Source organism: Schistocerca gregaria, chromosome 3 (assembly GCF_023897955.1).
Source record: "Schistocerca gregaria isolate iqSchGreg1 chromosome 3, iqSchGreg1.2, whole genome shotgun sequence".
In the NCBI taxonomy this organism is placed as follows: domain Eukaryota; kingdom Metazoa; phylum Arthropoda; class Insecta; order Orthoptera; family Acrididae; genus Schistocerca; species Schistocerca gregaria.
Genome location: NC_064922.1, coordinates 534,591,154 through 534,614,522, shown reverse-complemented (window position 1 = coordinate 534,614,522; position 23,369 = coordinate 534,591,154). Strand labels below are relative to the sequence as shown.

At 40.5% G+C, this 23,369-nt stretch overlaps 1 protein-coding gene across 4 annotated transcripts in view; it reads right to left on the bottom strand.

Annotated features, from left to right (window-relative positions):
* Window positions 1-23,369, bottom strand: part of LOC126356257 (protein melted) — a 235,378-nt gene that overhangs the window by 69,969 nt on the left and 142,040 nt on the right. For all 4 annotated transcript variants that reach the window (XM_050007089.1, XM_050007094.1, XM_050007092.1 and 1 more), the window contains one exon: window positions 22,088-22,223. In XM_050007089.1, coding sequence (XP_049863046.1) covers window positions 22,088-22,223 — 136 coding nt within the window. The remainder of the gene's footprint in view (window positions 1-22,087; window positions 22,224-23,369) is intronic.

Below are 23,369 nucleotides of genomic sequence, written 5' to 3'. Positions count from 1 at the left end.
ACACTGTCCATTCCGTTCAGCTGGCGGCTTCCTTTTTTATTTCTTACTCCCAATCCATATTCACCTATTACGTTACCTTCTCTTCCTTTTCCTACTATCGAATTCCGGTCACCCAAAACTATTAAATTTTTGTCTCCCTTCACTATCTGAATAATTTCTTTTATGTCATCATACATTTCATCAATCTCTTCGTCATCTGCAGAGATAGTTAGCATATAAACTTGAACTACTTTAGTAGGCATGGGCTTCGTGTCTATCTTGGCCATAAAAATGCGTTCACTATTCTGTTTGTAGTAGCTTTCCTGCACTCCTACTTTTTATTCATTATTAAACCTACTTCAGCATTTCCTCTATTTGATTTTGTATTTATAACCCTGTATTCACCTGACCAGAAGTCTTGTTCCTTCTGCCACCGAACTTTACTAATTCCCACTATATCTAATGTTAACCTATCCATTTCCCTTTCTAAATTTTCTAGCCTACCTGCCCGATTAAGGGATCTGACATTCTACGCTCCGATCTATAAAACGCCAGTTTTCTTTCTCCTGATAACAACATCCTCCTGAGTAGTGCCTGCCCGGAGATCTGAATGGGGACTATTTTATCCCCGGAATATTTTACCCAAGAGTACACCATCATCATTTAACCATAGAGTAAAGCTGTATGCCCTCGGGAAAAATTACGGTTGTAGTTTCCCCTTGCTTTCAGCCGTTCGCAGTACCAGCACAGCAAGGCCGTTTTGGTTAGTGTTACAAGGCCAGATCGGTCAATCATCCAGACTGTTGCCCCTACAACTACTTAACCTCTTCAGGAACCACACAATTGTCTGGCCACTCAACAGATACCCCTCCATTGTGGTTGCACCTACGGCACGGTAACATACCATAAGTTCCACAATCTTTTCTTATTCTTTTTTATTCTCGCCCCCCCTCCCCCTACCATCCCACCCCCCTCTCTACTCCACATCTCTTCCATGTAACCCTACCCCCATTCCCACCAATCCCAGAAGACTGACACTGTGATGGAACAGTACAACAATGTAGCATCTGAAGACATTGGGTGGAGGAATGAACATTATGAAAGGGGTACAAAAAATTTTTGGTTGGGAAAGAAACACGTCTTTAAATGCTTATAAAAGAGTTTCTCATTATGTTCAATTGCTGAGAATGATTTCACAGATCTACAACCATACATGGTGAATGGAAAAACAATAAATAATTCAAATGGATATTTAGCCAAGTCCCAAATAATAAGCATACAAACATGATGAAGTTATGCTAACTTTAATAAGCCAGTTGCATGTCCAGCCATTGGACATTGGATACAATGCTAGGAATCTTGCATTACAGTTTTGGACACGATCTTAAATACAGTTACTTTGTCATTTACTTTCTATGGCCTGCTATGTAATGGTAGACGAATGTGGTTAGCTAGCTTTTTACATTCCATAAATAATTTGGACGATTTGTTCACGGAATTGCTGTGGAATACAACAGGTTACGAGATGACACAGACTCACTCACACACACACACACACACACACACACACACACACAACTGTGGCTTCAGCTGCCAGAGACAGCAGTCGTGTGTGTGTGTGTGTGGGGGGGGGGGGGGGGGGTGTCTATTTTTGACAAAGGCCTTGTTGGCCGAAGCTTATATTGTGACAGTCTTTTTTTAGTGCCTATTTGCAACTCAGTATCTCCACTATATAGTGTGAAGCAACATTCCGTTTCATAATATTGTTACATTACCGAATACTTATATTTTTCAGTACTACTCATGTAACTACACTTAAAACTAAAAAACTATTTTTTTAAAAAGCTAGTCAGATGTTTTTAAATAAAAATTTGTCATTGGAGTAGAAGCAGTTGTCCAGAAAGAAAATATTTCAGATAAGACTTCAAACTTGCTTCGCTACCTGTCACACATTTTACATTATCAATCAAATTATCAAATATTTTTGTTGATGAATATTGAATTTTTCCCTGAGCCACTGACACCTTTAATAATGGGTAATAAAGATAATTTTTTTCTGTTGTTGTAGATATGGGCATCAGCACTCTTCTCAAATTGTGGTGGATTATTTATGTCAATTTCATTGCAAATAGACAGGGTGTCCCATTTATCATGACCACCCTAAAAAACTGTTTGTCCAGATGAAATTACACAATGTTTCAAGCAAATGTTCTTTAGCCATCAGGGGGACATCAATCAGCATGATTGCCTTCGTTGCAGCTTTGATTTTTTACAAAGATATAAACAGTGGTATGACTTTTTAAATTGCACCCAGTATTTTTTATTCAGTAGTCATTTCCTCTCCTAAAGACCCATTCACCACAGTGTATCGTTCACTGAAACACAACATTATTGTTGTATATGCGGACAAGAAAAAAAAATTCCGGTTATTTCCCAGTTAAAAATATGCTTCCTTTTGTGCAAAAACACACTTTTTCCGTGTCAAGTGACACTATATTTTCCCTCAAAATTGTAAAACTTATCAATCCTTCGAATGTTTATGGTTTTATACACGGGCGTAGAATTTCCCGACACTTTAGAAAATGAAACTCATGGGAAAAAATGCGTTCTGGAAAGCTCTTTGATGTACAGCTACATGTTCACTGCATATTTTCGTATTATGAAAGAACAAACTCGAATTACACCAAACACTGCATGTGACCTTTCGAAGCATTGAAATCGAGTTTGCGATGCGCTTTTGTAAGCCAGTCATAGCTCATGTCATGTGATCTTGCCAGCCGATGACAGCGGATATTCAGGGCATAGGACATGTGATGTAATTAGCCAATAGCAACGTCACTGTTAAGTAGTGTGAACCACAAACAGGAAAAGTTAATGGTATAAATTAATATACATAATTTTGATACAAGAAAAGGAAAGATTTCACATATGATATTAGTCTCTAAGGTTAATATGCTACAAGAGAAGCTTAACTTTACATATAATGTTGATCTTTTCTGCACCTATTACACCTTAAGATATATCACACAAATGTGCCAGTCAAGTTTTTAATAATGACATAAATGACTGATCTTCTGGGCTCGAAATTCTTCTAAATGGTACATCATCAAAGAGTTGATTTTTAAGTGAGAGTCAAATGCTCTATGATTTATGAAATTCATCATACATTCTCACGTTTTACTTTGAAAGTAACGCTTTTCAAACCACCATTTGCAGTATTTTCCCGCACTGTTAGAAATAGGTTCGTTTCAGCAATTGCCAGAGAGCGCCAGATAACAGACACCACAGTGCTTGCCCAGCTACAATGAAGTAGGAGGCCCGTATGTCCACATTAAAGGATCTTACAATATGTCATAAGAGAAACAAGACATCAGAGGATACTCCACGAGCATCGGAAATCCGTAAACCATACTAAAATGTGCATACTTAAAGTGCACATTCATGTGTGTGGATTTCCAATGAAGTGGGTCTCCAACTGATATTAAGCTTTTCAGTGTGGTTTTTAGGATGTAAATTTTCTTGGAGTACCAGTACTGTATTATCTCATGTTTGGTTCTTTCTTATGGCATACTAAAATGTGCATACTTAAAGTGCACATTCATGTGTGTGGATTTCCAGTGAAGTGGGCCTCCAAGCTTTTCAGTGTGGTTTTTAGGATGTAAATTTTCTCGGAGTACCAGTACTGTATTACCTCATGTTTGGTTCTTTCTTATGGCATATTGCTATACATGCTAGAAGATGAAAATGTGAACTCAAAATGCAGGGAACAGTTGAAACTAGCCAATACTGTGGAATTAAATGCTTAATTTCAAATACATTGACTGCCTCAGCAGAAAAGATTAATGTTGTTGTTGTTGTCTTCAGTCCTGAGACTGGTTTGATGCAGCTCTCCATGCTACTCTATCCTGTGCAAGCTGCTTCATCTCCCAGTACCTACTGCAACCTACATCCTTCTGAATCTGCTTAGTGTACTCATCTCTCGGTCTCCCTCTACGATTTTTACCCTCCACGCTGCCCTCCAAGATTAATAAAAGCCAAATTTCTTTAGTAAACCAACAAAAATAGCTACATTGTTCTGCAAGGCGATTAATGCTTGACTGTCAGAAAGGTGGAAATAAAATAAAACCTGAAACTAACAACATATTTTAATTTACTTGATAGCTCCCAGCCACAGAAATCTGTTTTGTTTTCATTTGATGTGAGAGCAGTAAACAAAGAGGAAACAATAAAATCACAAAATGTAAACATGAAGCACGTGGAGACTACCCACTTCTCAACAATAACCCAGACTGCTCTGCACATCATCAGTTCCGGATCTAAGATTATTTCTGAATTTCCGAACCAGGGCAATACTTTATAGTTCCCCCCACCCCTTCCCATGAAAATTTGAGACAGGATGTTACAAAAAAAATTTCAAAAACATGTTCATTTTGGAGCGCACATGTTTCTGAAGAGTCTGATAAATAAAACTTAAGTGTTCAAGGAAATATAAAACATGTTAATTGGTCTTAAGTGTGCCAAAGTGTAGTGCCACACCTCTTCACAAAGCATACTTCTATCGCATGTCACTATTTCACTTTGTGGAATTGAAATGTAAATATTTTGTAATGGATGCTATCAAACTATATTCAGGACAGTGTAAATTAAGATGTCCTGCGGTGCCTCTCCTGTTCCTAGTCAGCCGGTTTGACATTCTGCCCCTCTTTTTTTTTTTAATATTGGATGGGATTATTTGTAACTCGGACAAAGAGAGTTCTTTAGAAAATTTGCACTCTTTATTGCCTGATAGCTAATAACTTGCTGTTTTGTGTGACAGAAAACTAAATATAGGAAAATAAAACCAGTAAAGACAAGAGACAACCAAGACAGTACACATTTCTTTAATCCTTAGGTCTTAGCATTTTTTTCTCTCTAATCTTGCTACAACCTTACATGGCGTGCTTTCCTTTGTACGAAAGAATCTATTACCTCATCAAAGTTCATCAAACGTTTTGCTATTTGAAAAATTGAAATGTCGTTGTCTAATACTGAAAAAGCTGTTAGTATAATTAGTACCCAAAACTGGTGTGGTTTCTCGAGCTAATTATGTCTATTTTGTCACTGACTGCTATATAAAACAAAATACTCCTTCCTAATATTGCAGAAAATGTAACACACACCAAGTAAACGAGACTTTTTTTGTCACAAATGGTCATTTTTATAACACGACAGAATATAATTCACAAAATACCAATAGCAAATGCCTATTAGGCCTACCACAAGCAAAAAACTTTATGTTAGGAAATAGTTTCACATTTTATTCATACGCTCCAGTTTCTCAAGCATGAGATCAAAAAGTAGTAGTACGAAATTTTTATACAAATTGGGAATCATCATATTCTTTCATAATTTGAGAGATGTCCCTGTTTCTTTTCCTTCCTTTGTCCTAACAATCAATCTTATCACCATTAATTCTGTAACTAATCCTGCCACTGTCAAACTTGTTCTCCGGTTAACCCCACTAACCCTGCTAGAATCACTGGTTTCGTTATCCTGCAATTATTCTCCAGTTAGGCATTGTTACATGTTCGTACCATGCGTTTTCTGCACTACCTCCAGAATGGAACTTATGCGGCTGCTAGCTGGGGACTGTACAACTAGTCCTTACTAGTATGGCGAGCTTGCCAAACATTTTTGTCAAAATTTAATTTTCTTGGATACACCGAGAAGATAATACGTAATCTTTCTTACCTGTTATTCCTGTTAGTCGTTTATTTCCACTCTGGTAGTCTGAATCTATGGATTTTGCTAGGAATTATGAGAACACTGTTCATTCGCAAACCCAGTCAACCACATAAACAGCAATTGGCATTCATCTGTTCAGCTTTACACCGCTCAGCTTGTATAGCCTATTTTGTTTGCAGGAAAGTATATTTCTAGATATGACGAGGATTCCCCTGATAGAGACTTCACATACACTATGCATGCATTCACAAATCAACTTATGATTCATTTAGGAATCAACTTAGAATGCGTTCAAAAATGTTCAAAAGCCAACAGGGATGCATTTCAAAATCATATGAATAATTAAGACCAACGTGCGCTGGATGCTATGTGCTTTGTGAAATAAGACTTTTTCCCCTTCTCAAAAACATGAATTTGGTGCCCTGCTCTCCTCTCCTAGATCCGGGGCTGCTGCACATGTGTGAATCTGGCAGCTTGGGCCCGCCAGTAAAATTTTTCCTGGTAACATTTAGCTGCTTGCTGCGACTGCTTACACAGTGAACAGCCACATTTCTGTAGCCAGAAGCAGGCGAAGGTACTACTCATATGTGACTCAACTGCACATGAACCCGCTCAGTACTGCTAAAATGAACCTAATGTAAACAGGTGCGATGTTACGCTCATAGGAGGCACTTTGTTGTTATGAAGCATTGCATAGTCTTCCTAAAGCCTTTGACACATTTTGCTGTTGGCAGACACATGTACGAGCACTGTATTTTGTTGTTGTATATGGAGCATTTCCTTTGCAATTAAGTTTTATTTTCTTTTCTTTTCTCTCTCTCTTTCTTTTTGTCGCATTCATGTTTTATTGCTGCAGTATTATTCTGCAATAGTGGGATACAGTACTATACTTTGTTAAAGTATCGGTTCTTACCAGACAAAATTATAAAAATTTAACTAAAAATAAAAACAATGAAAAATTCCCAGAATTCTAAAAAATCCCGGGTTTTTCCTGGTTTTCTCCGGATGAAAAAATTTCCACATTTTTCCCAGGTCTCCCTGTTGTCCTGGGTCGCGTATACCCTGATAACACAACATTGACTTTGAGACCGAGATCACATACTCGTCCACTTGCTGGAGTTGTTAGAAAACAAATGAAAACCGAGTAAAAACATAACACAAAATTGACTTTGACTCTCCTGTACTACTGCCCAGGAGTAGAACGTTCCAAGTTGCTCAAAGTAGTGGCCCTGGACACTGATACACTAGTGCACTCGTTGAACGAATGAATTACTTCTGCTTCCAGTGTTGCCTGCTGAAGAGAATTACAAGCAAGCACGATATGTTCCTGCAAGTCCTCTAGAGTGTCTTTAATGCATCCCCAAAGAAAAAAGTCCAGAGGATTTAAATAAGGAGACCTAGCAGGCCAAGTAACTGTTCCTCCTCGACCAATCCATCTGGCAGGGTACCTTGAGTTCAGATCACCGCGTGTATGCAAGGCATTATGTGCTGGACATCCGTGTTGATACCCCATAAGCATTCTGGTTCTTAGCAGCACTTCATCGAGAAAGGCAGAAGAATTCATGTGAGGAAGTTGGCATACACTGTGCCGTTTAGACTACCATTTATGAAATAAGGGCCAATAATTGTAGTACAAGGCATCCCACACCAAACGTTAACTCTCCATTGACGTTGATGTTGATGTTCCACCTGTCTAAGCCATCGTGGGTTGTCACTGGACCAACACTGAATGTTCCTTGTATTTACGTGTCCTTTGTTTGAGAAAACACATTCATTGGTAAGTAGAACATCGGAGAATAAGTTCAGATTGGCGAGGATTTACTGCTGTGTCCACTGACGGAACTGTACACGATTCTGGAAATCATTCCCATGCAATTCTTGATGTAGATGTACATGTTAAGGTTGGATCCAGTGACATGGAAGAATACGATGTACACTGATTTTAGGAATGCCAATCTCATGTTCAAGCTGTCGTGTGCTCACATGTGGATTCATAGCAATGGAAGCGAGAACAGTAACTTCTGCAGCTTTGTCTGTGCGAATGCTACAATGATTGCATTGTTGTGGGTTTAAACTTCCTGTTTCCTGAAGTGTCGCAACAAGATGAGAAAACATCCATCGGGAAGATGGGTTCTTGCCAGGATATCACTTTCTGTACAGTTCCGCTGCCTGTTTAGCAATTCGCCTAGCTTCAACAAAAACAATAAAAGAAACGTTATGTCGATGCAGTTTGTAGGAAGGACCGCCTTTACCGTATGCCTACTCTCTATAACAGTATTTAAAAGAACTAAACTACTGTACTAAATGTACTCGTACATAAGAAGACAGTATTGCAATTACTGTTCCCGTAACTTACATTCCCCATAGATGAGTAGCTTCTCTTTGTTAGTGTACATTCTACTCATACAACTCTTCAACTGATGATGGTTGACTGAATGATGGGTGTGCATTCTACTTGTGTTTACGTTTGTCCTCTGTCGACGTCAGCACATGGATGTGGTCCACTACCCTGCACTATTCGCTGTGAGTGTCAACGTCAATGTTGTGTTATGTAAAACATTGTGTTTCAGCGATTGGTATACGGCGGTACATTTTTGAATAGCTCTTTAGACGAGGACATTAAAAAACAGGGTGCCATTTAAAAAAGTCACACCACTGTTCATATCTTCATAAAAAACAAAGCTACAATGAAGGCAAACATGCTGATTGATGCCCTCCTGATGGCTAAAGAACATTTGCTTGAAACATTTTGCAATTTGCATCTGGACAAACAGTTATTTAGGGTGGTCAAGATAGATGGGACACCCAGTAGGTGTCCAAGGAGCAATGGTCAATATTACGGGGTATGACAGAAATGATCATTCAAAGCAAAAAGTCTAGTAAACATGAACTCTAAAACATGTAAAAGTTATGAGCACTTCTACATCTACATGACAACTCTGCAATTCACATTTAAGTGCTTGGCAGAGGGTTCATCGAACCACAATCATACTATCTCTCTACTATTCCACTCCCGAACAGCGAGCGGGAAAAACGAACACCTAAACCTTTCTGTTCGAGCTCTGATTTCTCTTATTTTATTTTGATGATCATTCCTACCTATGTAGGTTGGGCTCAAAAAAATATTTTCGCATTCGGAAGAGAAAGTTGGTGACTGAAATTTCGTAAAAAGGTCTCGCCGCGCCGAAAAACGTCTATGCTGTAATGACTTCCATCCCAACTCGTGTATCATATCTGCCACACTCTCTCCCCTATAACGTGATAATACAAAACGAGCTGCCCTTTTTTGCACCCTTTCGATGTCCTCCGTCAATCCCACCTGGTAAGGATCCCACACTGCGTAGCAATATTCTAACAGAGGACGAACGAGTGTAGTGTAAGCTGTCTCTTTAGTGGACTTGTTGCATCTTCTAAGTGTCCTGCCAATGAAACGCAACCTTTGGCTCGCCTTCCCGACAATATTATCTATGTGGTCCTTCCAACTGAAGTTGTTCGTAATTTTAACACCCAGGTACTTAGTTGAATTGACAGCCTTGAGAATTGTACTATTTATCGAGTAATCGAATTCCAACGGATTTCTTTTGGAACTCATGTGGATCATCTCACACTTTTCGTTATTTAGCGTCAACTGCCACCTGACACACCATACAGCAATCTTTTCTAAAACACTTTGCAACTGATACTGGTCTTCGGATGGCCTTACTAGACGGTAAATTACAGCATCATCTGCGAACAGTCTAAGAGAACTGCTCAGATTGTCACCCAGGTCATTTATATAGATCAGGAACAGTAGAGGTCCCAGGACACTTCCCTGGGGAACACCTGATATCACTTCAGTTTTACTCGATGAGTTGCCGTCTATTACTACGAACTGCGACCTTCCTGACAGGAAATCACGAATCCAGTCACACAACTGAGACGATAAGCCATAGCTCCGCAGCTTGATTAGAAGTCGCTTATGAGGAACGGTGTCAAAAGCTTTCCGGAAATCTAGAAATACGGAATCAACTTGAGATCCCCTGTCGATAGCGGCCATTACTTCGTGCGAATAAAGAGCTAGCTGCGTTGCACAAGAGCGATGTTTTCTGAAGCCATGCTGATTACGTGTCAATAGATCGTTCCCTTTGAGGTGATTCATAATGTTTGAATACAGTATATGCTCCAAAACTCTACTGCAAACCGACGTCAATGATATAGGTCTGTAGTTAAATGGATTACTCCTACTACCCTTCTTGAACACTGGTGCGACCTGCGCAATTTTCCAACCTGTAGGTACAGATCTATTGGTGTGCGAGCGGTTGTATATGAGTGCTAAGTAGGGAGCTATAGTATCAGCGTAATCTGAAAGGAACCTAATCGGTATACAATCTGGACCTGAAGACTTGCCCGTATCAAGCGATTTGAGTTGCTTCGCAACCCCTAAGGCATCTACTTCTAAGAAACTCATGCTAGCAGATGTTCGTGTTTCAAATTCTGGAATATTCCATTCGTCTTCCCTGGTGAAGGAATTTCGGAAAACTGCATTCAATAACTCCGCTTTAGCGGCACAGTCGTCGATAACAGTACCATCGGCACTGCGCAGCGAAGGTATTGACTGCGTCTTGCCACTTGTGTACTTTACATACGACCAGAATTTCTTCGGATTTTCTACCAAATTTCGAGACAATGTTTCGTTGTGGAACCTATTAAAGGCATCTCGCATCGAAGTACGTGCCAAATTTCACGCGTCTGTAAATTTTAGCCCATCTTCGGGATTTCGCGTTCTTCTGAACTTCGCATGCTTTTTCCGTTGCCTCTGCAACAGCGTTCGGACCTTTTTTGTGTACCACGGGGGACCCGTTCCATCTCTTACCAATTTATGAGGTATGAATATCTCAATTGCTGTTGCTACTATATCTTCGAATTTGAGCCACATTTCGTCTACATTCGCATAGTCAGTTCGGAAGGAATGGAAATTGTCTTTTAGGAAGGCTTCTAGTGGCACTTTATCCGCTTTTTTAAATAAAATTATTTTGCGTTTGTTTCTGATGGATTTGGAAGAAATGGTATTGAGCCTAGCTACAATGACCTCGTGATCACTAATCCCTGTATCAGTCATGATGCTCTCTATCAGCTCTGGATTGTTTGTGGCTAAGAGGTCAAGTGTGTTTTCGCAACCATTTACAATTTGCGTGGATTCGTGGACTAACTGCTCGAAATAATTTTCGGAGAAAGCATTTAGGACAATCTCGGAAGACGTTTTCTGCCTACCACTGGTTTTGAACATGTATTTTTGCCAACATACCGAGGGTAGGTTGAAGTCCCCACCAACTATAACCGTATGAGTGGGGTATTTATTTGTTACGAGGCTCAAACTTTCTCTGAACTGTTCCGCAACTGTATCGTCGGAGTCTGGGGGTCGGTAGAAGGAGCCAATTATTAACTTAATTCGGCTGTTAAGTATAACCTCCTCCCATACCAATTCGCAAGGAGTATCTACTTCGACTTCACTACAAGATAAACCACTACTGACAGACACAAACACTCCACCACCAATTCTGCCTAATCTATCTTTCCTGAACACCGTCTGAGACTTCGTAAAAATTTCTGCAGAACTTATTTCAGGCTTTAGCCAGCTTTCTGTACCTATAACGATATCAGCTTCTGTGCTTTCTATTAGCGCTTGAAGCTCAGGGACTTTTCCAGCGCAACTACAACAATTTACAGCTATAATTCCGACTGTTCCTTGATCCAAGCATGTCCTGCAATTGCCAAGCACCCTTTGACATTGCAGCCCATCCCACACTTTCCCGAGGCCTTCTAACCTAAAAAACCGCCCAGTCCACGCCACACAGCCTCTGCTACCCGTGTAGCCGCCAGCTGAGTGTAGTGAACTCCTGACCTATTCAGCGGAACCCGAAACCCCACCACCCTATGGCGCAAGTCAAGGAATCTGCAGCCAATACGGTCGCAAAACCGTCTGAGCCTCTGATTCAGACCCTCCACCCGGCTCTGCACCAAAGGTCCGCTGTCGGTTCTGTCGACGATGCTGCAGATGGTGAGCTCTGCCTTCATCTCGTAAGCAAGACCGGCAGCCTTCACCAAATCAGATAGCCGCTGGAATCCAGAGAGAATTTCCTCAGATCCAAAGCGACACACGTCATTAGTGCCGACATGTGCCACCACCTGCAGCTGGCTGCACCCTGTGCTCTTGATGGCATCCGGAAGGACCCTTTCCACATCAGGAATGACTCCTCCCGGAATGCACACGGAGTGCACACTGGATTTCTTCCCCTCTTTAGCCGCCGTATCCCTAAGGGGCCCCATTATGCGCCTAACATTGGAGCTCCCAACTACCAGTAATCCCACCCTCTGCGATTGCCCGGACCTTGAAGGCTGAGAATGATCCTCTGAAACAGGGCAGGCAGCTACATCTGGCTCAGCCAGAGACAGTGCCTGAAACCGGTTTGTCAGACGCACCGGGGAGGCTTTCTGATCAGCCTCCGGGGACACCTTTCGCTGCCTGCCACGCCTTGGAACGACTTCTATACTGTGACACAAATCTCTTCTACTGCTTTCCATATTTTGAGAGAGAGTAGTATGGATCCAAACAAGAAAAATTTTTCAGTAAACATGGTCCCCAAAGTGCATACCTTAAAATCTATAAGCACTTGTTCATTGTCACTGCTGTGAAACGCATCTCTTCTACTGAGGAAGTGGTCATAGTATGTGTGTCAGCAAAGTGGTGGCTTCATAGGAGCAAATTATACACAGTTTCCAGACTAAGTAAGAACTGGCAACATAAAACCAAGGGTGATTACACTTTGGTAACAGGAAAAATGGAACTGTTGAACCAATAAAAGTAGTATATCATACATTAAGTCCTGGGAAATTAAAGAGAGAGAGAGAGAGGGGGGGGGGGGGGGGGGGGAAATTAGGAAAAAAATGGTAATGCAGGACTCCTGATGGAAACAATGAATGAATCTATAGGTTCTGAGTGGAAGGTAACCAAGAAGTGAGATGTGAGATAAACTCTCTTGCCTACACCAAGCCCACCAACACGTCAAAGTACATTTATGTTAATGACCGTTTGGAGTTACATATTCTGTTCCTCACAGCCTCTATCTTCATTGTCAATGTATACAGTGTGTTACAAAAAGGTACAGCTAAACTTTCAGGGAACATTCCTCACACACAAAGAAAGAAAATGTGTTATGTGGACATGTGTCCTGAAACGCTTACTTTCCATGTTAGAGCTCATTTTATTACTTCTCTTGAAATCACATTAATCATGGAATGGAAACACACAGCAACAGAATGTACCAGCGTGACTTCAAACACTTTGTTACAGGAAATGTTCAAAATGTCCTCCGTTAGCGAGGATACATGCATCCACCCTCCATCGCATGGAATCCCTGATGCGCTGATGCAGCCCTGGAGAATGGCGTATTGTATCACAGCTGTCCACAATACAAGCACGAAGAGTCTCTACATTTGATACCAGGGTTGCGTAGAGAAAAGCTTTCAAATGCCCCCATAAATGAAAGTCAAGAGGGTTGAGGTCAGGAGAGCGTGGAGACCATGGAATTGGTCCGCCTTTACCAATCCATCGGTCACCGAATCTGTTGTTGAAAAGCGTACAAACACTTCGACTGAAATGTGCAGGAGCTCCATCGTGCATGAACCACATGTTGTATTGTACTTGTAAAGGCACATGTTCTAGCAACACAGGTAAAGTATCCGTATGAAATCATGATAACGTGCTCCATTGAGCGTAGGTGGAAGAACATGGGGCCCAATCAAGACATCACCAACAATGCCTGCCCAAACATTCACAGAAAATCTGTGTTGGTGACGTGATTGCACAATTGCGTGCGGATTCTCATCAGCCCATACATGTTGATTGTAAAAATTTACAATTTGATCACTTTGGAATGAAGCCCCTCATCCGTAAAGAGAACATTTGCACTGAAATGAGGATTGACACATTGTTGGATGAACCATTCGCAGAAGTGTACCCGTGGAGGCCAATCAGTTGCTGATAGTGCCTGTACACTGTACGGAAACAACTGATTCTCCCGTAGCACTCTCCATACAGTGACGTGGTCAATGTTACCTTGTACAGCAGCAACTTCTCTCATGCTGGCATTAGGGTTATTGTCAACTGCACAAAGAATTGCCTCGTCCATTGCAGGTGTCCTCGTCGTTCTAGGTCTTCCCCAGTCGCGAGTCATAAGATGGAATGTTCCTTGCTCCCTAAGACGCCGATCAATTGCTCGGAACGTCTTCCTGTCGGGACACCTTCGTTCTGGAAATCTGTCTCGATACAAATGTATCACGCCACAGCTATTGCCCCGTGCTAATCCATACATCAAATGGGCATCTGCCAACTCCGCATTTGTAAACATTGCACTGACTGCAAAACCACGTTCGTGATGAACACTAACCTGTTGATGCAACATACTGATGTGCTTGAAGCTAGTACTGTAGAGCAATGAGTCGCATGTCAACACAAGCACAATTGGGCCAACTGGCGGTGAATCGAGGAAGTACAGTACATACTGACAGAACTAAAATGAGCTCTAACATGGAAATTAAGCGTTTCTGGACACATTTCCACATAACATCTTTTCTTTATTTGTGTCTGAGGAATGTTCCCTGAAAGTTTGGCCGTACCTTTTTGTAACACTCTGTATATTGTAAGCAGACAGTTTCAAGAAATATACTATTCATGTTCTGGAGTCTTTCAGTACAAGCTTGTGCACAATAAAATCTCTTCGAACAATAGGGGTCAGATCAATGTGGAAGCCAGCACACCAAAATGGGTACCATGATCTCCCAATTTACAAAAAGTCCCTGGACTATACATGACATAATAACACACCACTACAACACAGATATTATTCCTTACAGAGAAGTGTTGATGTACAATCAGTATTTCCCACTTCCCAATATCTATCCTTCGTCTACCATACAATGAAAAACCCAGGATGGAATAACGACAATATCAGGAAACACTCATTATGTGCGCTCAGAGGCCAGAGATAGTATTGATGTGTGGGTTGTGTGTGTGTATTCTACATTAGAGGAAGGCTTTTTGGTCAAAAGCTCATATGTATAGTGATATATTTGTTGTGCCTGTCTGTGACTCAACATCTCCTCTTTATGGTGGGTAGCAATATATCCTTTCCATAATATCACTGTCATCTACTAGAATAACTTTACATTACTCCCCCAGTCTTCATAATACACATTCTGGACTTTTCTCAAACCCTAATCATGACTCTCTACCCAGATGACATTTGCCTATGTGAGATATTTGGACACAAAAATAGTTAGGAAATCCTTCTTATATAATAACTCACTACAGAAGGACCCCAAGCTTGAATTGCTAAAACTGATAGGAAACATGCTTAAAATATAATGTTGTACATCTTTGAATAGCTGTCAGTACCATTTATCTGTAAAACTACGTGTGGTGGCACTAGCATCAACTGAAGGCCAGTGTACTACCCTCTTTGTGTTGTCACAGTAAATATAGAACAAGTGAGATTGTCGTTGTGTTTGGTACTGTGAGTGGGGCAAGGGATCCACCATTTGCATGCTTCATACTTGATACAATTACGCAAAAATGTAATGGGAACTTAACAGAAACAAATACCAACACACTAAAGAGGAAAAGAGACTGTTTGTTGGTGGAGAGGAAACAGTCCATTGGATATAAGAGATCCATAAGTTCTGAAACAACATGTACTAAATAAACCTGAAGTCAAAGTGAACACAAAACCTTCACCCACAAAAATATTATGAACAAGTTGTAGTGTAGTGGCCATGATGTAGTATTATATAAATGTCTGTCCCTCCCTTTTTTCTTTCAATGGCTTACTTAATACTTTTGATTCAACTAAACTCTAATTAATAATAGCAGTAAGACCTAAATTTAACGCAAAAGGCTCTAGTCATCCATAAGGCCACATAATAAAAATATTTATCTGAAAATTTATTTCTTTTTTAAATTCATTACTAATAATGCCAAAGAGCACAGGAACTGGTGTGACACAGGTATAGGTGAAATGTTATGTTGAGAAAGTGGTGAACCACTTCAGAGTGGCAATGCTATTGCTAACACATATAGTATAAATAGTTAGGCAATGTAGTGCCCCTGAAAATTGCTTCTTTTATGAATGTTCTAACAAAAGGTGCACGTAGCTCTTTCATAGCACAAGAAATCTTCAGAATGACTCTAACGTAGGGGAATACTCGGAGAAAGTATCACTGATGTTAAAATGTAGCACTATTAATTTATTAACCCTTCACATTATATAGCACACTGTTAATCACAAGTTTAAGAAGGAAGTGTAGAAGGGGCCCTAATTAGGTAAACTATACTTTCATAATAAACATAAATTCTTTAGTTAATAAATTTGAAAGTAGCATGAGTAGTTTATATTGTGGGAGCATAGGTATAGTGGACAAAGGTGACTGCTAATGCTTTGGCACATAATCTGAGACTCAACAGCTAACTCCCACTGTAGAAGGGTGCTTGCAGTAAAGCTGTATAAAAATATTATCCTCAGTACTAAAAAGCACTTTGACAAATTCTAATGAAAGTTAGACACAACAATGAGTGTTCAAAACAATTTCTGAGTAGAAGCAGGTTCTACTCCACTCAGATCCACATGAGGTATGTTTCAATCAGGCACTGACTTTTATATAATATACATAATTTTTGCCCATGAAGTTATTCAGAGTGACAGTAATTCTGCATTCTCCAGTGAAGAAGCTACTCCATTACAATTGGGAAGTGATTCTGGCACTTGGCTTCATATGTGCACTCTTTTCAAAGTCTGCTAAGTTTTCGCTCATGCTGATGGCTTACTGGTTGTATGATTTAGTTTTATCCATCCATTGATAGTTTTATCCATCTATTGACATACTTAAAACATGCAGATGGGCAAGCCTTTCATTTTCGAAGCATAATTTCAAACTCTGTTTCGAAAGTATGATCTAAGGACCTGTGCGACAGTGGATTTTTCAGTTTCTATGGTTTGTCAGTTCATAGTCCCAGATATCATCTAAATACTTTAGTATTTCTGATGAAGTTGGTTTTCCATCCCACTCCAACTAACATGTTAATATGAGACCTTAACTTTTCTCGGTGAATCGAATGTTCAAATAAGTTACGGGTTTGCTGCCGGGTGAGGTCGTCAGACACCGCCAATATTTTGACAGGAGCACATCCTGCCATTCTCAAGGCACAAATGCAAGGAAGAAAAAATGAGCAAGCAAATTTAATACCTTGGTTCATAGAGGAGAGACAAGGAAGATACCACACACAGAACAAGTGTCAACACAACCAAAGATAACCAACATCAGAAATATCGATGGTTACTATTAATCAACAGGTGAAGTAGCACTAATTTTGTCCCTCTGTTTTTTTTTTTTTTAAGGTGAGACAGAGCCGGATTCCAAGTAGCATTTAAACAAAATCCACCATCTCCATTAATAAGGTTGCTTGATAGTCTGATTTCAACAACTTCCTTAATAACACTATCCCGATAGTTTGATGTGCAAGCCAGAATCTCCGTGTTGTTGTATTCCATATGATGACCGGTGTCAAGGCAATGTTCTGCAATAGCGGATTTGCTCGGCTGTTGGAAGTGTGTGTGATGCTTATGTTCAATACACCGGTCTTCCACAGTCCTGATTGTCTGACCAATATACGAAATGCCACAATTGCAAGGAATACGATAGACCCCAGCCTTACGCAAACCAAGATCATCTTTTATGGACGCCAACAGGGCCTTAATCTTCGAAGGTGGTCAAAAAACACATTTTACATCATATTTCCGTAAAATACAGCCAATCATGTTGGAAATGCTCCCTGCGTAAGGCAAAAAGACCATAGACGTAGGTGCCACTTCGTTGCTATCATCACTCACCCACTGCACAGAAGGCTGATGGCGCAACGCACGTTTGATCTGCTTCTCACTATAACCATTCTGACGAAAGGTGACTTCGAGATGTGCTAGCTCAGCTGCCAAACTTTCAGCGTCTGAGATAACGTGGGTCCTGTGAACCAAGGTGCGAAGTACTCCTTCAAGCTGAGCTGGATGGTGACAACTATCAGACATATTTTGTCTGCTTGTGTCTGTGTATGTGCGGATGGATGTGTGTGTGTGTGTGTGTGTGTGTGTGTGTGTGTGTGTGTGTGTGCGAGTGTACACCTGTCCTTTTTTTCCCCTAAGGGAAGTCTTTCCGCTCCCGGGATTGGAATGACTCCTTACCCTCTCCCTTAAAACCCACATCCTTTCGTCTTTCCCTCTCCTTCCTGAAGAAGCAACCATCGGTTGCGAAAGCTAGTAATTCTGTGTGTGTGTTTGTGTGTTTTGTTCATGTGCCTGTCTGTCGGCGCTTTCCCGCATGACTATTGAATAAAAAGTAAGTGGAAGTCAGCACATGTCGAAACAAATTTGTTAATTTGACACCAAACTTAAACTCAATTAGAGAGAGGAACGCGAGTGAAAAGAGAAACCACATCAAAACTGAGTAAAATATCAGAGTCATTCAAACGCAATCCCTGAAATTGACATACGAAATCTGCAGAGTTCTTAATGTGGTGTTCACACCTACCTACTAGTGGGCTCAACAAACTAACAAGATGTTTAGCTACACGACGTGTTAGAGCACCAATATTAGAAACAATAGGTCTCAACGGGACAGCCTCTTTATGGACCTTAGGGAGGCCATATAATCTACAGCACAGTAAGAATTAAGACTCTTGGTAGTCTCCTGTGACAAAGAACTTTTCTTCAGGAGGCTATTTGTTTTTCTCTCAACACACTTAGTAGGGTCAGCACCGATTTTGCGACATGCCGAATCAGAAAGTAGACACTGCATCTTTTGAATGTAATCGTGCTTGTTCAACAAAACGGTGACGTTACCCTTGTCTGCAGGTAAAATAACAATATCAGGATCCATTCTAAGTGAACGTAAGGCAGCCGCCTCAGCTGCTGTAATGTTACACTTGGGTGGATGGGCCCCAGCCAACACATGACAAGCTTCCCTCCTAACCTCTTCTGCACCCTCAGAAGGTAGTTTATAAACAGCCTGTTGGATAGAACTAATAAAATCAACGACTGGCAAACTCTTAGGCATCGGTGCGAAGTTCAAACCTTTCCCCAGCACAGACAAAGCTGTGTCGTCAAACGTTTTCTCCGTGAGATTGATCACAGAATGTCGAGAATTAGAATTAGACACTGAGCCAAGGAACATTCAAACTTTGCCAAATGACGAGCAGTTACAGATTGAAATTCCCAGTCAGACTGCGACCAAGAGGCACCGTCCACCCAATCCCAAGAAAATTCAGAAACATTAGACACCATCATTAAATGAAGCAGAAATAATTCCTTAGAAACAAAATCTAATTGACGGCGAGCATAGTGGATCCTTTCACGAACAAGAGTTAAACCAGCACGTTGCTTGATGCGATTGGCGGCAGGAGAATTAATATGATGCACAACCTTAGCAAATGTTGGAACCACACTATGATTTCGACACTTCAGTAAAAACGATAATGCACATTCCAACCTTACTCTACTGCTGCGAAATTTATCCAACCTCCGCAGGCAACGATACATTTCCTCCCCGTAGAGGTAAACAATGTAAGACCTTAACTTTTCCCGGTGAATCGAATGTTCAAATAACTTACGGGTTTGCTGTCGGGTGACGTCGTCGGACACTGCTGATATTTCGACAGGAGCACACCCTGCCATTCTCAAGGCACAAATGCAAGGAAGAAAAAATGAGCAAGCAAATTTAATACCTCAGTTCATAGAGGAGAGACAAGGAAGATACCACACACAGAACAAGTGTCAACACAACCAAAGATAACCAACATCAGAAATATCGATGGTTACTATTAACCAACAGGTGAGGTAGCACTATTAAATTTGCTTGCACATTTTTTCTTCCTTGCATTTGTGTCTTGAGAATGGCAGGGTGTGCTCCTGTCGAAATATCGGCAGTGTCCGACGACGTCACCCGGCAGCAAACCTGTAAGTTATTTGAACATGTTAATAGTTCCTACCTCATTAGTATTACATTCACAATCTCTGAATGTAAGCATGACTGATGGACATCCCCTGACTGCAAACATTGTAAGGTAGATTCCTGAGGTTAACATCTTTTGTCTGCTCTTACAAATTTCAAGGTGCCAGAGTTGACTGTAGTTACCAAACACTGGTATTCGTGTACTGCCAATCAGGAGAGAAATTTGTGCCTTAACAGCAAATAATATATTCATGATAGTTTTGGCTAAGATTATTTTTATTTCAGTGGTTAACCAGGCAATGACCACTTCTTCACAAAAATCCAAACTGAGTAATTATAGCATGTGATAGTGAGAGCAGAGGAATGGGGCTACCCTTGTTTGCAAAGATAACTGTAAGTGCTGCATTGTTGGTGTCTGAGGTGCTTGCAGAGGCTACAGTCTGTATGAATTCTGTTGGCATGCTGCCTATACAGATGAAAGAGTAGCGAGACACCAAGCACTCAAGTTACTGAACACTTATACTGAGCACACACATCTCTTCAGAATTAGTCTTGTTTATTATGAGCATTCATGCAGTAATATTGATAGGAGTCATTTATTTAAAACCCACCAAACCAACTAAGCTCCAAAGTTTATTCATGCTCAAATACTAGACAATATTTATGAGGATTTTTATAATGCAGTTAAAATTCTTATAATGGACTAAAAAACTCTTATAACTGCATTCATTCAAACTTCAACTGAGGTGTAGTTTTAGCTTGTGTAACATACAAAAGGCAAGACCCTGGTTAAAGGAAACAAAACATCAAACCTGAAAGTTTTAAAAGAATCTGCAAGATCATAGTTTGACAGAGCCAGGGACAATGGATCTGTAATCCACAACTGGCACATGCATTTACAAATAATGATCTTGATGTTCAAGAACATATTTCTGCAAAAGTGACTTACTGACTTATCTTTTGGCGGCCCCACTCCCTCTTTTCTATTGTGTACTTTCACTCACATCTGTTTTTGCTACTAATTGTGATATGCAATGTATACAAATCTTGTACTTGGGCATCCCTGACAGTCCCTGCCATCTAGGGCCCCCAACTGGTTGCTACTAATTCTGATACATCCTGATTAGAAATATTACAGTTGTGGCATCTCTGGTGCCCCTCTCAGGTTGGTGCCCTAATTGGCAGCTTGTTTTGCTTGGATATTAAACCGGACCTGGGCACTGGATGAAGCACAGCATATAAATTTTTCCTTTGTGGGGAACCACACTCACATAGTACTTTTTGAAAGAACTTTCCACCATTTGACTTGCTATTCATTTATTTTATGCACTCATGATTTTGGCTTTATAGCCATTCTAAAGTGCAAGTTAAAATGCTGCAAAATGATTAACCTGCCTAAACGAAACACATTGTCAATGATGATATGTCACTTACGCATATCAGACATTTTATGATATTTCAATTTGCACTTCAGAATGTCTATAAAGCAAAACCTGCCAGGGTAGCCGAGAGCACTAACGCGCTGCTTCCTGGACTCGAGTATGCGCGCCGGCCCCGGATCGAATCCGCCCAGCGGATTAATGACGACAGCCAGTGTGCCAGCCAGCCTGGATGTGGTTTTTAGGCGGGTTTTCACATCCTCCTAGGTGAATACCGGGCTGGTCCTCAAGTCCCGCCTCTGTTACACAACTCGCAGACATTTGAAACATATTCCCACTATTTCCTGATTTACACTTGACACAGACAGCTGGGGTACACTATTTCCTTCCCGGGAGGGTATGGGGTGGCAGCAGGAAGGGCATACGGCTGCCCCTTACGATTAACCATGCCAAATCCGTACTTAACCCTGCCGACCCTGCGAACAATGTGGGATAAAGGCAGTAGTGAAAGAATGTCTATAAAGCAAAAAGCATGATTTCATGACATAAATGAAGAGTAATTTAGAGTCAAATAGTGGAAATTTCTTTCAACAACAGTATTTTAAATGAGTACTGAGAAGAGTAAAATGGCTATCACCAGGCTCCTGAATTCATACAGCTGTTGTGGAAGACTGCACAATATTAAGCTGTAGGTGCTTGAAGAAAGGCTCAAATGATTCTGTGAAACACAGCTTACAATTTTTCTTCGCAGGTTTGGCAGAAATAGTATTTATTTTATTCTATTTGATATGACTTCCCAGTCAAAACTACATTTACCTAATTTTTCTTTAATGCTTGAAAAATAAGCAATGATATAAATCGCTGGCACTAGTGCACAAAGCAAGACCCAAGGCAGTCATTGCAATATACATACAATATAATGAAAATGCTTTAAATTAGACCAGTTGTAAACTGACATGTACAGATTAACATACCTTCAATTGTACACTTTGCTGGTGGTGGTATTCGTACTGATACTTTGTCCATGTAAGATTTTATCTTGTCCAAATGTTTTTCACAAAAGTGTTGAACTGTATCCCGCATTGGGTATGGCTCAAAAACACTAATTCTCTGAAATATGAAAAAAGACTATTATCAAATAAAAGATAGCATAATTATAATGCCTATGAAAGCCTCTCCCCATGTTAGTGTTACAAAAAGGAAATACATAATCAAAATTATGATATTCATATTCTAACATCCAAAGAAATTAACAAAACATTATTCCTCTGAAGTTCCTTTGAATGCATGAGAATACAGCTGCTGCAGGAACACAACACTTCAACTCTTGAGCATAAACCTGGAATACAAATAAGAAACATAGCTTGCAAGGATAAAATATTACCAATGGAACACTTAATCAGAGAGACAAGGATGGACTTGTTCATGCTCATACAATACTTTGCTGTTAACAGAGGTTTTAACATAACAATTCTGGTTTATACAGCATCCAACCACAGAAATTCAAATAAAATATCAAATCTCTTCCCACATCCACAATGACAGCTGTCATATATGGCATACATTAGAAGTATAATATGAGATTTATGTACATAGAGATTTGTTAACATCATGTGAAAGCCAAACGACATGATCCTCTACTTTCTGTTAAGTGTAGTCCACAAACATAATACAGAGAAAAGCAATTGGCAAGTGACTACATTTATCCTCCACCTATATGGTGGATAATGGCTTGCAAAGAACAAATGCAGAACAAGATGAGGCATAATGGGCACACACATGCCACACCATGGATGTGTATATGAAATGACAATGGGATAAGATATGACTGTTGTCTTATTTGAAAGGTTTCTTATCTAAAAGTGTTGTAACTTGGACACACAACACAATCAAGAATGTTAGTATGTTACTAGACTGTGGCATGTACACCAATCACCATAACATACACTGAACACAATAAGATAAGGCACATGTATGCAAGCAGTAATAACATGATAACGGACCGAAAGCGCAGTGCAGCAGGGTTTCAACAGGACTCAACTGTGGCGGGCCCTACAGGAAGTTCCCAGTACTGCTCTTTCGCAGTGCACACTTGCGGATGACAACACACCGCTAATGAGCACATCACTTCATTCCTATTCCCTTGGGGAACAGCTCGGATTCGTGAGATGTCCATGGCGTCTTTCTCCACGAGGTAGAGACAGAGATGATATGCTGATACTGGGGTGTATGGTCAGAAGTACTTGAGGCCCGGGC